At 33.3% G+C, this 14554-nt stretch overlaps 1 protein-coding gene across 4 annotated transcripts; it reads left to right on the forward strand.

The window, feature by feature from the left end:
* The first annotated feature begins 2607 nt into the window (after window positions 1–2607).
* Window positions 2608–9909, forward strand: LOC111411687 (putative zinc transporter At3g08650). Of its 4 annotated transcripts, XM_023042241.1 has the most exons (7): window positions 2609–2816; window positions 3917–3983; window positions 4191–4634; window positions 5806–6090; window positions 6400–6528; window positions 7779–7876; window positions 8934–9909. In XM_023042241.1, the coding sequence occupies exons 3-7, from the start codon at window positions 4362–4364 to the stop codon at window positions 9745–9747; spliced, it is 1599 nt and encodes a 532-aa protein (XP_022898009.1). In that variant the 5' UTR covers window positions 2609–2816; window positions 3917–3983; window positions 4191–4361; the 3' UTR covers window positions 9748–9909. The 4 variants fall into 4 exon arrangements, with proteins under 4 accessions (XP_022898005.1, XP_022898009.1, XP_022898007.1 ...); XM_023042237.1 differs by having other exon boundaries at window positions 2608–2816; window positions 3917–4634; XM_023042239.1 differs by having other exon boundaries at window positions 2648–2671; window positions 3917–4634.
* Window positions 9910–14554: the final 4645 nt, after the last annotated feature.

The following is a 14554-nucleotide window of genomic DNA, read 5'->3' on the forward strand; positions in this document are numbered from 1 at the left end:
ATTCAAACAGTAAATTTAACTAAAACAAAATTAAAAATACGTATTTACACTTACCAATTTTCAGTGCCGACTGTGAGTATTGTTTCTTTGTTGAACCTTTCATAATTTTGGGAGATTTCAATATTCTAGCAGATGGAAGGAAAAATTTCTTTTTTATTGTATTGGAGAAACTGATAAGCAAAACTGATTTTGAAATTTACGTATGGAAGTAACTGAATTTATTTAAACTTTTAAGGGTATTATTGTCTTTCAAAGAATTGATATACTTTTATAATTGTGAAACATAAATAAGGGCACAATTGTCTTTTTATTGACAAGAGGCCAATGTGGTGAATACAAAAAAAAAAATAAAAAATGGTCAAACTGGAAAATTGGTTGTTTGACCAAGCCAATTTAAAAAGTACCCCTGTCGCGGACGGCTTACAAATGCAAAGAAAGAGAGAATATTAAGAAAAAATTTTGAAGAAATTTTTTTTCTTTAAAATTAAAATCAAAATCAGCTAGCATTAGGATTCTAACTCTCACTTAAAATAATAATTAAATTGGGCAACGACTAAACTCTAGATAATAAAGAAAATTAAAATCTCCAATATTTGTAATAAACGAAATTAAAATTTGAATTTATTAATTAAAACAAGATTATCCAGAAAATCAAAAAACACATTTTCCACTCAAATTTAGCCCGAACTTCTTTGAAAACAAACACTCCAAAAATTTATTTCTTTCGACGACGGTCTCACTTTTCCATTAAATCTTCTTCTTATTGTACCTCATTAGTTTCGATATCGAGTTGCGTCAAAATCGATCATACCCCGCACACCTCTAAATTTATCCACCACTTATTCATATATATTTATAAATCAAATCATTTACAAAATTTTCCCAAACTGATAAATAAACTAGGGGTAATTAGCAGAAAACGTCCCTATCGTTTGTATTTATTGCTAAAATAGTCCTTATCGTTTTAAATTTGACATTTGTATCCTCATTTCAAACCTTTCTTGCAGAAGTGGTCCTTTTCGTCATTGTTCCTTTAATTTCACCATGAAATAAATGCAAGGAACACGCTCATATTATTTGAAAAGGGTAAATTAGTCAAATAACTATTTATTTTTTGGGGGAAAAGATTTTTGTATATAATAGATTAAATTCTAGAAAGTTATATCGTGGCCATTCATAAAAATAAAAGGAGAATTGATACACAACATAATTTCAAATTTGGATAAGCCACACCAAACCTCACACTTTCCAAAATCCTCCAAAAGGAAGAAGCCACCCCTTGAACCCATTCCACTACCACCTTCCCAGCCATTCCAAAACCGACAACTTCAATGTCGACATCGGTAAGTTTTATTTTCAATTTTTGAAATGAGTTGTGGTTTTTTTTATAAATCGATTTTACTCCAAGTAGTCAACCCTTGTTGAATCAATCAACCAAATTCTTGAGGCTTGTCTTGCAAAGGACAATGACATTATTAGTCTTTTCATTGTATCTGCTACCATTGCCATTGTGTTGGGTTTGAGTGATAAATGCTATTTTCTTTTTTCACACAAAAATGAATTTCTTAGCAAAACTTTATTGGAGACACCAAAATTCGGGAGACCAAAATCCACAATTTAGGTTTTCAAATGGGCCATGCCTTTTTTTTTTTAATATTTTAATTAGCATGATTTTAATATAACGAATCTTAGGTTTCATCATTGAACATATTGAATTGAATAAGGTTATCTATCTTTGAAAGTTCACTATATTTTTTTTTAACAGACTTTCGTTTTTGATTTGCATTAGTTATTGAAATTGAATAAACATTTATTTACCATCAGTAAACATCTATTTATTATTAGTAAATATTCATCAAAAACTTTTAGAGAGGAAAAAAATATATTGACTTGACTAATTTACCATTTTCAAATAATATGAGTGAATTTCATGCTTTATTTTACGGTGAAATTAATGGAATGTGACGGCAAGGATCAGTTCAACAAGAAATGTTTGAAATGAGGGTGCAAATATCAAATTTGAAACCTTGAGGACTATTTTAGCAATGAATGCAAACGATAAGAACTTTTTCTGCTAATTACCCAATAAACAAGTTGAGGATTGACTCAGCACCCAGCATATACGCACTAAACAATTTAAAACACATCTATTTGCTGTGTGTGTACCAAAGTTCTTGAAATAAAATATCAGTTAAGAAGGGTTGACAGAAAAAAAAAAAAAATAATAACAATAATAATAAATAAATAAATAAATAATAAATTGAATTGGACCTAGTTATAGCCGGGAAGCATATAATTGTATATAAAATAAAAATAAAAATCAACCATTAACAAATGTAATGGAGAAAAACTATTGATATATAGTGTCCTAACCTCAATATTGTCGTACTTAATTTTTTGTTTCTCTGTGTACGAAATAAAAGTTCCTCAATTAATCTGTAAATAAATAAATTAACACTGTGTTTGTTTAATACTTTGGATCGAAACTTAAAAGCAGTAACTTAATAGTTACATTAAAAAAGGTAACTTTTTAATTAAAAACAAGGAAAAAAAATTAAACTATCCAACTTTATCTTCATAACCTTACAAATAATTTTGTGAAAATTTCTCTATCATTTAAACTTATAATTCATCTTTCACCGTCAACATCCACTGTATAATCAGGAAACGGGTGGGTTAAGTCGTCTTCTTCTTCATCTTTTTTAGTCCCACCCTCCCTGAAACAGCCTACCCCTTTTCCTCAAGAGAGACAAAGAAAGAAAAAGGGAATGCAAGATAATTTTAATTCCATTCATTGCTTACTGCATTAAAAAATGGTACCTTTTTCTGAATTGTAATTCTATCCAACGTATGCATACGGGTGTGTAATCTGTGTATTCTGGGTTCTTCAAAATTCTCAGTAATTGTATTTCTGCTTTCCACTGTGCAAGGGATTGTGTTGTGGGACATATGGACCGTTGAATTGTTCAAGTTTAGATTTTTGGGGTTTTCCATTTCCAACTGTGTCAATTTGATTTGTTAGGGGCTTTTGGCTATGATGAATTCTTGATTGAAAAAGTATTGTAGGTAGAATGTGTTATTTCCTGTATAATTTTAGGTATTTTGTATGTTGTAATTATTAACATGTTTTTAGCTTTTTATTTTGATGCTTATCAGTTGCAGATCAAGATTAATTTGCATTCTAGAAGTAGATGCCTAATGAAGTGCAATTGAAAATGCACAATCTTTAAACTTTAATATTTCTGTCAACAAAACGTGACTTTTTGATTCAGTATTTTTTCCCTGTGGAAGAATGAATATTAAAGACTTAGATTTATATTTATTTTTCTCTTAATAAGTCAATTGGTGTCTGAATTATGTTATCATCATCGTTTGGAGGAAAATAAATCTTGTAGAATCTTTTGGAGGTCGTTGAATGGTGTGCAATTATCATGTAACACTGTATTAGGATTTGTTCTTAAGAAACGAGTCTCCGTGTTGTTTAATTTATTAAGAGCAGAAGGAAAAGTCTTCCTTTTCTGGAAAAGTATTCCAACTTTATGGATATTGTTCTTAGTTTATGTATGGGAAAACTGGATGACAGTTACCAGTGCAACTAGTAATTTGGTTATTGGCATTATTCCTTTTCGAGAGAACCTTTGACATAGCCCGTCTGTCTTGAAGATAGTCTCTAGTTGTTATTGACTTCTGAACTTCTTCTGATCACACAAATTAAGTACAAAGTGCACTATAAATATTGCCATTAGCATGTACTCAAAATGCCTTGCAGGTAATGGGAATATATGAAGATTGATGCTGACTATATCATGTGCTTTTTGTCTGCAAATTTGTCCCTATATTTGCTTGTTTGGAGTGTTCTAGATCGTGTATGCATTGTGAATCACTGGCTAATATTGCTTCTTCTTTGTCGTAACAGGGAGGGTGACATGCTTGCATTTAATTGTTGATGTCTTCAAATATTTTGCATCCACAATCGGAATTCAGTTGAGTGATCCCGTGAAGCTATATTTTTAAAAACATTCTGGTTGTCTGAAAAACTTTTCATCTGTACCTTGCTTTGAGATAGTTGATTTGGTTCGCTGTATATGTCCATTAGATAGCATGCTGAAGTTGTAAATCTGATTGACTTATGCTCAGTGCAATGATTTGATGTTGTGCATATGTTAATAATGGGTTTGAGATTTAAGCAGGTGTTTTTACTGTTTCTCTTTGTTACATTGTTGAATAATAATGTCAACGCCGAAAGTGAAAAAGAAACTTTACAAAAGTTAAGAACTGCTCCACGGTGGAATGAAGGGAGTGGGGTGATAGATGGGTCAGGCACAGAGCATACTTTTAGTTCTGAAATTATCAATAATGAAATGGATGATTGGAAGGGTGGAAACAACCGAGTTTCTGTGTCAACAGTTGCATTTTTCACTATGGCAATGGCTGCAGCTACTGGTTTAGGTGCTGTGCCATTCTTTTTTGTGGAGCTTGATGCTCAGTTGGCTGGAATATGTAATGGGATGGCTGCAGGAGTAATGTTGGCAGCAAGCTTTGACCTTATACAAGAAGGACAGGGCCATGGCAGTGGAAGTTGGGTTGTGTTGGGTATTTTGGCAGGTGGCATTTTCATTTGGCTTTGCAAGAAGGTATATCCTTTCATCTCTAGCAATTTCCAGCTTTGCAGTTAGTAGTTGATCATTAATTTGGACAGCTAATCATGCCTCCTTTTTCCCATTAAAAATTCTTTTACTCTTTTTGAAAAGCACTCGCAATTCCTGTCTTCTCCTTTTCTTTATTTTAGCCTTAACCTCTGTATGATCTGATATGTGTCTTTGTTTTTATTTACATGCGGTAAAATCTGTAGGTTCCTCTTTTTCTTTTGTTCATGTCTCAGGGTAATTTGCTTTTGTGTCTAATATGACCATACACGAGACCGAATTTTGTATATTATCTTGCATTCATACTGGTTAAATCTGAGTTGGTGTTTCATCAGTAAGTATGTCCCACTAGTTACGATTTTATGAGTACAGTATATTTTGGAACATGTTTACAATAGTTTCTACTTTACTATAATTTATCACATATTCATCTCCCATTTGCCTTGTCAAGCTTAACCAAAAGATGTCTTATTTGAGTCTTTGTTATATCTTTAGGTTTAGGATCCTTTTTATCTGTCTTTTCTTGGGTCTTTTCTATCTTTCAATTTTTTTATGTCATAGACTTGCTAGGTATGATAATATGCCTCCTGCACAACCTTGCTTTATGCTTTTGGCAGTACTATCCAAAAGTTTTGAAATGATGCAGCCTGAAGGGTGCCTGTAATATTTGTCCTCTCCTAGTTCGACGAATATTTACACGTCTTCTCTTTTATTTATCCTTTGGGGAGGGAGTGAGGGGACAGGTTCAATGAAATCATAAAAGACTGCTGAAATGAGCTAGGTGCCATCATCTTTGATTTTTGTTTTCAATAGTATCAACCATGTCACTGTCACTTTGAATACCACAACGAGTATTAATAAAAATTCTGCATAATCCTTTTAAGCCCATCCAGCTGAAATACTAAGCTTATTACCCACTGTCAATAAATTTTCTTGGTGACCACAATTGAAGTGCTAAAAACCTTGGGATATAACAATGCAATCTTTATACAGCCTTAATAAGTGACGTGAATAAGTACCGCAATCTAAATCTCCCTGTTATCAATTAAGCTTATTACCATTTGTGTTTAAAAAACTCTCTCTCATTTGTGTTTCGCAAATCAAGAATCTCTTTTTCCATGTGCCGGCTTCTCTTAAAATTTGAGTTTCTGTTGTTCAGATTCTTGAGCAATATGGTGAAGTGAGCATGTTGGATATAAAAGGAGCAGAAGCCGCTAAAGTCATTCTTGTTGTTGGAATTATGACTCTTCATTCTTTTGGAGAGGGCTCTGGTGTTGGAGTATCCTTTGCCGGGTCCAAGGGTTTATCTCAAGGGATTTTGGTTACTGTGGCCATTGCCGTTCACAATATACCAGAGGGATTAGCTGTTAGTATGGTTCTTGCATCGAGAGGGGTCTCTCCACAGAAAGCTATGTTATGGAGTGTGATTACATCACTGCCACAGGTAATTGGTTAGTTTTCCTTTGACATATTTGGGAATGCTTACTACCTAGCAAATTATATAATGGTGAGATAAAATGTCCCAACAGCAATAATTTAGAACAACAAAGTTGGGATCTGTTTTTCTTTCCTAATATATGGTTTACAATGAATATTTGGATTGATAGAGCTATAGCTTATAGCGAGAAAACTAACTTCTGGATTGAGTTGAGTGATATCAAGAGAGAGCATGTTTTCCCTTCTTTAGATTTTGCTTTTATGAATGTTATAATATAAGTTTGTAATTGGAATTTTAAATCATTTCTTAATGCAGCCTATTGTAGCAGTGCCATCTTTTATATGTGCTGATGCATTCAACAAGTTCCTTCCATTTGCCACTGGATTTGCTGCCGGGTGTATGATTTGGATGGTTATTGCAGAGGTCCTTCCAGATGGATTTAAGGTAACTTGCTTGACACCCTTCCCCTCTCTGGTCTTCCTTTCCACACACACACACACACACACACACACAGAAAGAGTATGGAAAATATAAAGAAGGCTAAAAGTCTCGAGAAATAAAAGCTAAAAGTCTGTTTAAAACAAGAATTTTCTGGTGTTTCAACTTTGTAAGTATTGTGCCCTCTATTACTTTTACATAGGTAGTTTGCATATGCCCCAACAAATTAAGCAACAAATTTTTCTTCCATTCATCTCAATTTTGTAAGTTTGTTGACTGCTCCAGCTAAGTGAAACATTTATTTCTCCCTTTTCTGGTTGATGTGGAAGCAATATAACATGTGTATAGCAAATCCAACGAAATCACGTGAGCATGTAGAGTAAAACATTATTCTGGCCAAGAAAGCTGACTTCATGTTTTATTATAACAATTTTATTTGTGGTGGAATTAAATATCACTGAAATGAAGTCGAAAACTGTGAATGTACTCCTATAAAGAAGGATTCACATTTTAGCAAAGGAATGAGTGCAAAATGTTACTCCTGAATTTGGAACCATGGACTTTGATGTGCAGGCTGGCTAAGGATTAATGTAAGAACTAGATTGTTGTGTATGGATATAGATTTGATTGGGAGAAACTAAGTTATTTGTATGCGAAATTTTAGTCAGATCATGTTAACTGTTGCAGTGGTTAAGGCCTCCCGTTTGGTACCCATTTTTTTCAAAATGCATTTTTCTCTCTCTTTCTTTTCAACCACACATTCTTTATTAAAATAATATTACACGTAAATCAAAAAAATTTCTTTATTTCTCAACCACACATTTCCCATCAATTTACTATTCTAAAATGCATTTTTACATAAAAATGGGTATCAAACACCCTCTTAGAGTATGCATTTCTACAGTTAAACTGCACTTCTGTTTTATGATTTTTGATGCATAAGATTCCGCCCTCCTTTGTTCCCTATGAACAAGTTCATCCAACAGAAGACGTAATTATTTAATTCGACATTTCTGTTTTACTTCAATGGCAAGATTATCCTTCACTTCCTTTCCCTTTCGTTAACATGGTCGAGGGTGAAAACAAAATAGAAGAGGAGAAATATAATGCAGTTACTTATGTTTTGATCTTAAAAACACATTAAAATTTGAGATCTCATTTGACTTTGTTATACCATTTTTGAGTTTATCACCATCACACTCGTAAAATTTTTGCTTTTGACTGCAATTTTGTCTCTTCTGTCATCTGGATTGTAGGAAGCTTCTCCTTCTCACGTTGCATCTGCAGCTACACTTTCTGTGGCATTCATGGAAGCTCTGAGTGCAGTGTTTGAACATCTCAGCCACAACTACAAGTAAGCTCTCTCTCCCTCCATGTTCTTTGTTTTGTGCATGCATGCTTGGTGTAGTTTCTTTCTGGGTTGTGTTCACTTCCTGCTTGAGGAGTGATTTTGATCGGGGTTAACAGGTTCACTGAATATTCATTATCTTTTTTTACACTTCCCTTTCTGCTCTGAATATTTGAACCCGATGTAGTAGCATTGAGTTAGGATGTCTTGCCTTCTCATATGCCATTCTTCTTTCTGTGGTATCCTGGAGGTACATATTTGATATTTATCACAATATTTACCAACCTGTATTCCACTATGGAATCGGAGAAGTCGGCACAGGTCAAGACTAGCCAATGGCATGACAAGGATGCTTATCTTGTACGGCTCTTGATTGAGATTTTATTTAGAAAAATTAAGACAGAAAATACTATTTTCTCCTCTATCTTGGTAACTTCGATACATGTAAGCCTGATATGTTGAAATGAAGGAAAAATTACTAATTTCATTTATAAAATTTGGCATCACATATATAGGCAACTCATGCTGAATTAACATGGAACTGAGAATGAATGAAATTCTTGTGGAATTTATGAAAAAAACTTTAATAAAAGTAAAATCAGTATAACTTTTCATATATTAAAATTTTATTAAGACTTCTAGAAAAATAATAAAACTTTCTTATGTTCTCTAATAACGTGTTTTATTTTGGTGGGCTAGGTGTACAATAGCAAATCGTACTATTTGATGGGCACCACCTAATATCCCTGCTTAGTTCCTGTGCATTGATGGTTTAATAGAACTTGAGAAAATTAAGGTGTTCAACATCATGGCACTGTAACTTTGAAAACTTTGGACTTAGGAATGGATACGTTAATGTTGAGTAAACAGAAACGATGGTTGTTATTGAGGGGAATGCTTGAGATTTGTATTATTTTTTGCAAAACATCTGTCGTTTAGAATGTGGCAAGAGAATTCCACCTTTCAAATTTTATTAATTGCTTAATATGAACTGAATGAAAACAAAACTGTTGAATCTATATGGAACCTACCTATCTTTTAACCAAATTGCTTCACACCACAGTGCGGAGGATGCTTCTGGATTCGTTGTTTCTCTACTTTTCGGTTTAGGTCCATTGCTTGGTGGAATTGCTCTTGTTGCATTTGCTCTTACTTTCCGTTTTCAGCATGCTCTCCTATCTGGCGTGGCCTCTGGAATTGCTTTTGTTCTCGGTGCTTGGAGACCTCTACAATTACTACTGTCTTTCAAGATGGGGATATTTCCTCTCCTGTTTTTGTTAGGGACGGGATCGGCATTTATACATTTATCTATGTCCGGTACTATGAAGCTTGGAAGCCGTAAAAAAACTTCAGCAAATGCATTATCTGCTGTCACTGGCATTTCAGTTAGTGCACTAACTTTACAGTCAATCTTGGCTTGTGTGGCTATTGCCCTCCATGCCCTCTCTGAGGGTCTTGCATTAGGAGTAGCTGCACCTAAAGCTTACGGGCTTGGTCGGCACATGGTCCTTCCCGTTTCTCTCCATGGATTTCCTCGGGGTGCTGCTGTAGCTAGCTGCATTTACGGGGCAACTGGCAGCTGGCATGCTTCCCTGTTATCAGCTGCTTTCATCGGGTTTGTAGGCCCGTCATCTGCAATCGGAGCAATACTTGCTGGAATTGACTACAGCGGCCTCGACCACGTGATGGTCTTTACATGCGGGGGATTATTCCCATGTTTCGCTAGCATTGTCAGACGAGCTGTTAAGTTAGATAAACGAAAGAGTGTTTCTGGGCTCACCGTCGGCGTCGTCTTTGCTAGTGTGTGTCTGATGTGCACAAAGTTAGTCTGTTTGCACACACCTTATTGCAACTCTGCTCCAGAAGCTGTTAGATGATTACATGCTGGAGGCTAATATCTTCTTTTGACAATTCTTGAGATCTTATTTGTACATTAGGGAAAAGTTTGCTGTGTACTGTTGAACATGATTGGACAACATAATCGATAAAATTCTAATTTTATTTTCTTTATTGAAGTGCTGTATGGCTACTTTACCGGACGTATAGTGAATTTGTTTTAATTCTTAGATGTACTAGCACTGTAATCATCGATTTTTCCGAAATAGTTGAATAATTGAAAAATGATATTATTCAAGAATACGCATTGAATGTTGAAATTATGCGTTGAACTTCTGGTAGTAGATCCATGATCAAAAAAGTGTTTGTGATTGTTCGAAAAGAAATGAAACAAAAAATAACTTCCACCGCCGATTGACCAATATGAGAATCCCAAATTGCATGAGCAATAGGTCTTACGTGTAAAGGGTCCAGTACCCATGATTCAAAGAGATCCTTCCTTTCTTCAAACGCAAGGAGCAGAGATAGAATCAGATCAATTCCCGAAATGTCTTTAAAAATATTTCTTAATATCCCGAGTTATTCACGGAATCATTGACTTCCGGAAGACTCTTGATTTCTTGTAATTAAAGAACTCCTATTTTTTAATATTTTTATGATATATTCAAACTTAGAGCATATATTAACTCATATTTCTTTTTCGGTCATTTCATTTGTAATTATAATTCATTTGATAACATTTTTATTCAATGTAAGTGGTAATTGCAGTGGTGGTTCCAAATCTTTTAATTTTTCTTACAATTTTTACTGGAAGTTCTGATTTGTAGTAGTGCCGATTTCAAACTTTCTAAGCTTGTGTCCAGAACTTAGTTAGGACTTCTCTAAAAGAATGACTTTTTTTGCATCTCGAAAACGTAATAATGACCTTCACGAGCAGCTTATAATGAGATTGTTCTATTTCTTGAAAATTACGAAATTAATACTTGACTAAGTTGACAATTAATTTCTATAGACATTTGTCATTATTGTTTTCTCTGACCGTCTGGAGAAATTAATGAAAAAAGTCTAGACAATATTTGTAATTTTCAGATAATAGAGGGGTTTTATTGTAAATAAAAAGCAAATATTACACTGTAGGGGCACGCGGAAACTTGACGCAGCTCTTGGTACATAGTTTACTTTACTCCTCCGCAGCACAGACGAAGTCATACTTTAAGAATAGCCCTTATAGTTTAGATATATTTATATTCTGCCTCATTATTTTTTCTTATTTATTGTGATCTAATTGAATATAATTATTCTATTCTTTGTATAACCTATTCCAGTGCAACTTGACGAAAAGGACAATTAATCACTAACTGTTGCTACCACTAATTCACGTGGGTTAAGAATATTCTGATTTTTATTTTTAAATTTTAAATTAAATTCGATAGTTAAGTCAAAAGTCACTTTAGTTTAGGCAATAATTCTAATAGCTACGGTACATATTCGCAATATTTCAACTTCACTAACTGAGTCACATAAGATTCTTTTTGACCAATAGCTACATAAATACATTACATTTTGAACATATGCATGATTCGGGTTTAAGTTCAAATTAAATGAATACTAATAGTAGAAGAGTTTCGTTCAAATAACGGATTCTAGCTAATTGAAAGGATCTTCTCATCAATCCTATACGGAATAGATCCACCAGAAATCTTATTCGATAGATATGGTAGATTAATTTAAGAAATAAGAACCGTGATAATCTTTTTTCATTCAAAAACTTGCATATTTTTAACAACCAAACAGTTTGAATTGGATCCTTATTCTTTTTTATAAGTCAATTTTTTTTTTTTTTTATCTGAATAATATGATTTTTTTTTCATATAAAATTATTGCCATATGTATTCTAGTTGAAATGCTTAAATATCACAGAGAATGAATGGTGCAATTTATGAGATATTAACTAGTGGATTCTAATAGGGACACCTTGACTACCGCAAATTTTCCCTCTCCGATCTCACTTAAGGCAAGACAAGGTGGGGTTGGGTAGGACACCATGCTATTCACCGTCCCAATTATATATTTTTAATTTTATAGAGTAATTCAGAAATACGGCTAATGAATTTGGAGAAAAAAAATCGAATTAAAGTATTTATAAATAAATTTTGAATTACATGTCTAAATAACTAGTTCTCGAGCAAGGATAGAGCCCTGGTCGTGTCATCCCTTCAAACTGGGGGCACAAATTTTTCAGGTCAAATTGTCATTCCTAACCTCGAGTGCAACAAGAAAGTGTACTATATAGTCCTACTAAGAATACTTTATCACTATATGACCCCAATTTTATTTAAAATACTTTATCACTATATGACCCCAATTTTATTTTTTAAATTCATTTTCAATCAAACTGTTTACGACATTTACAAATTTTAACAATTTTTTAATTACATATTTTATCAACTAAATTTTACAGGGGCTATATAGACTTTTGCTTCTTAAGAATTCTATAATGGGATTATAAATTGAACTTTGAAAAATTATTTAAAAACAAAATAGTCAAGAAGAAGAAAAGATAGGTACATTTAACCTAAGTACATGCCACTCGATCATATTTTATATTTGTACGGCTCTCACTGCTCTTGCAAGGTTTCTATGTAAAAGAATAATTCCAAATTGACCGAATCTTCAAATGAAAAGAATAAATGGAGGACTACAAACAGAATTATTTTAAAGTACGAGGGCATCTACACAAATTACTTTAAAAATAAAAATAAAAATCCTTCAATATTTATTGGTAAATTTGAAAGGAAAGGTTCCTAACCCAACAATATATAAAGCCTCCAAGTTTCCCTAAAGCAAAGTTATTATTCCCACTATTTCTCCTCCGAGAAGGTTACATTTTTCTCAGAGAGCAAAAGAGATGAGTAAATATACAGAGATTTTGGATACATTAGTGAGAATTGCTGCAAGGTTTCATTCTCACTGCCCACAAACTGCACGGATGTACTACCACCCTCCAACCAACCATGACGGCAGCCGCCACCACCACCATGACAATGTCTCCGGCGGCAGCGCCACCAGGGATGTTTCAGCGCCGACGGGTTGTTATGGTTCTAAAGGTGTTGGGATTGATACTACTGACTTTATTCTTTATACTATTGCTTGATAGAGATGAGAAAAGAAGAATAGTTGAAATATTATTTATAATTATTTTGGCATACAATTGTAATTTGGCTTTCTTTCAAGAATTACATACATTCAAGATTTTATATTTATTTTTTTCCATGTTCTTTGTGTTTATTTATATTTTTTATGTATTTTTTGTGGTGTTAATTTGCAGTATGCCATAAATCATAAACAGAAACAAAAATTTGCTAGGGTTAGTCAGTAGACAATAAGACGGTTTGGATTAAAATTTAATTTTAATTTAAATTAAAGTCAGATAATTAATATTAACCGTATCTTTTATAAGTCCCACAACTTTTCAATCACATATCTTAAAATTTCAAGAAATTTAAGGACCATTTCATTTTATTTTTTTATTTTTTTTTTTGGTTTTAAAAAAAATGAAGGATCAACTACTACCAAATCTCGAAAATCTTATATAAGTGAGAATTAGGTTATAGCACAACGGACATTATTTTCGGAATATTCAGTAAGTTTATTCTATAAAATTAAATAGAATAGATGTATATTAAATTCTATCACGCTAAAGTTTAATCCTATTTAATACAATCTATGAAATATGTACAGAACATTTTCTCTTAATTTGATTTTATTTAGGGCCCGTTTGGTAGAGATTTTGAGAATTGATTTTTTGACACCTAGAAGAAAAGTGGGGTCCACATGTGAGAGAAGAAGTCAAAAATTACGGTTTGAATAGTAAAATAACGGTAAAAAAATCAATTTTTTAGGGCAAAAAATCCCTACCAAACGGGTAGATATGGAATTTACCAAGATTAAACTTAACAGTCGTATGGCCCACGCAGATGCGTTACAGGTAACTACAATTAATGGCAATATAAAGGTAAATTAATAGATTTCGATTGTGTAACAAAGGAAAATCACATAAGAAAAATATTTTAATTGTATTGTATTGACATGTGCTAACTAAAACCGCAATATATTTATAGAAAGTAAATTAATATATCATATATTTAGATATTACAATCACAATTTTTATTATAAAATTTGAATTATAAGGTCTTAAAAATCGATTTTATTCTAAATTTATTGACACTTTTTGAATAACAGAAGGAATCTTGATGGAAAAATTACCTAAAAACCTACATTTAAACATCCATTTTCAAAAAACTAGGGGATTAAGTTCAATTTTCACAAATCAGTTGTTAATTAGGTTTATAATTAAAATTTAATTACACGTAATATACACAGATCGTCCCACCACTACTTATCCTATTCTCTCTCTCTCTCTCTACGTACCTCATCCCCCACCTAACCTATTCATTTCACTCAATACACCAGTTGGAGACGCCTTCGACGAAGGAAGCCCAATCTCATCGTCCGAAGCCTCCAACAAATATCCAAGATCCAACTGAGACTCTTTAGAACCCGACTTCAAATCCACCTTTGGTGAAGGCGTTCCCCCTAATTTCCTGCTCGAAACTCTTCATAAACGAGTCAAGATCCTTACTCGTTGTGCAAAGTTTCGACTCATCATCACCCAAAATTGTCCAAATAAATCCTCCTTCAGCCTATTAACCTCCGAGCATTCGCTGAATGGGTCAAAACAATCAAGTGTTGCTACTTCTAGCAGCATTTAGCAGCGATGCGGATACCAGGCTTTTCGTCATTGTCGGCATCGCTGTTACCAAGTAGCGGCGAGGGCTACTTGAAGTA

This window comes from Olea europaea, chromosome 16 (assembly GCF_002742605.1).
Source record: "Olea europaea var. sylvestris chromosome 16, O_europaea_v1, whole genome shotgun sequence".
NCBI classification, from domain to species: domain Eukaryota; kingdom Viridiplantae; phylum Streptophyta; class Magnoliopsida; order Lamiales; family Oleaceae; genus Olea; species Olea europaea.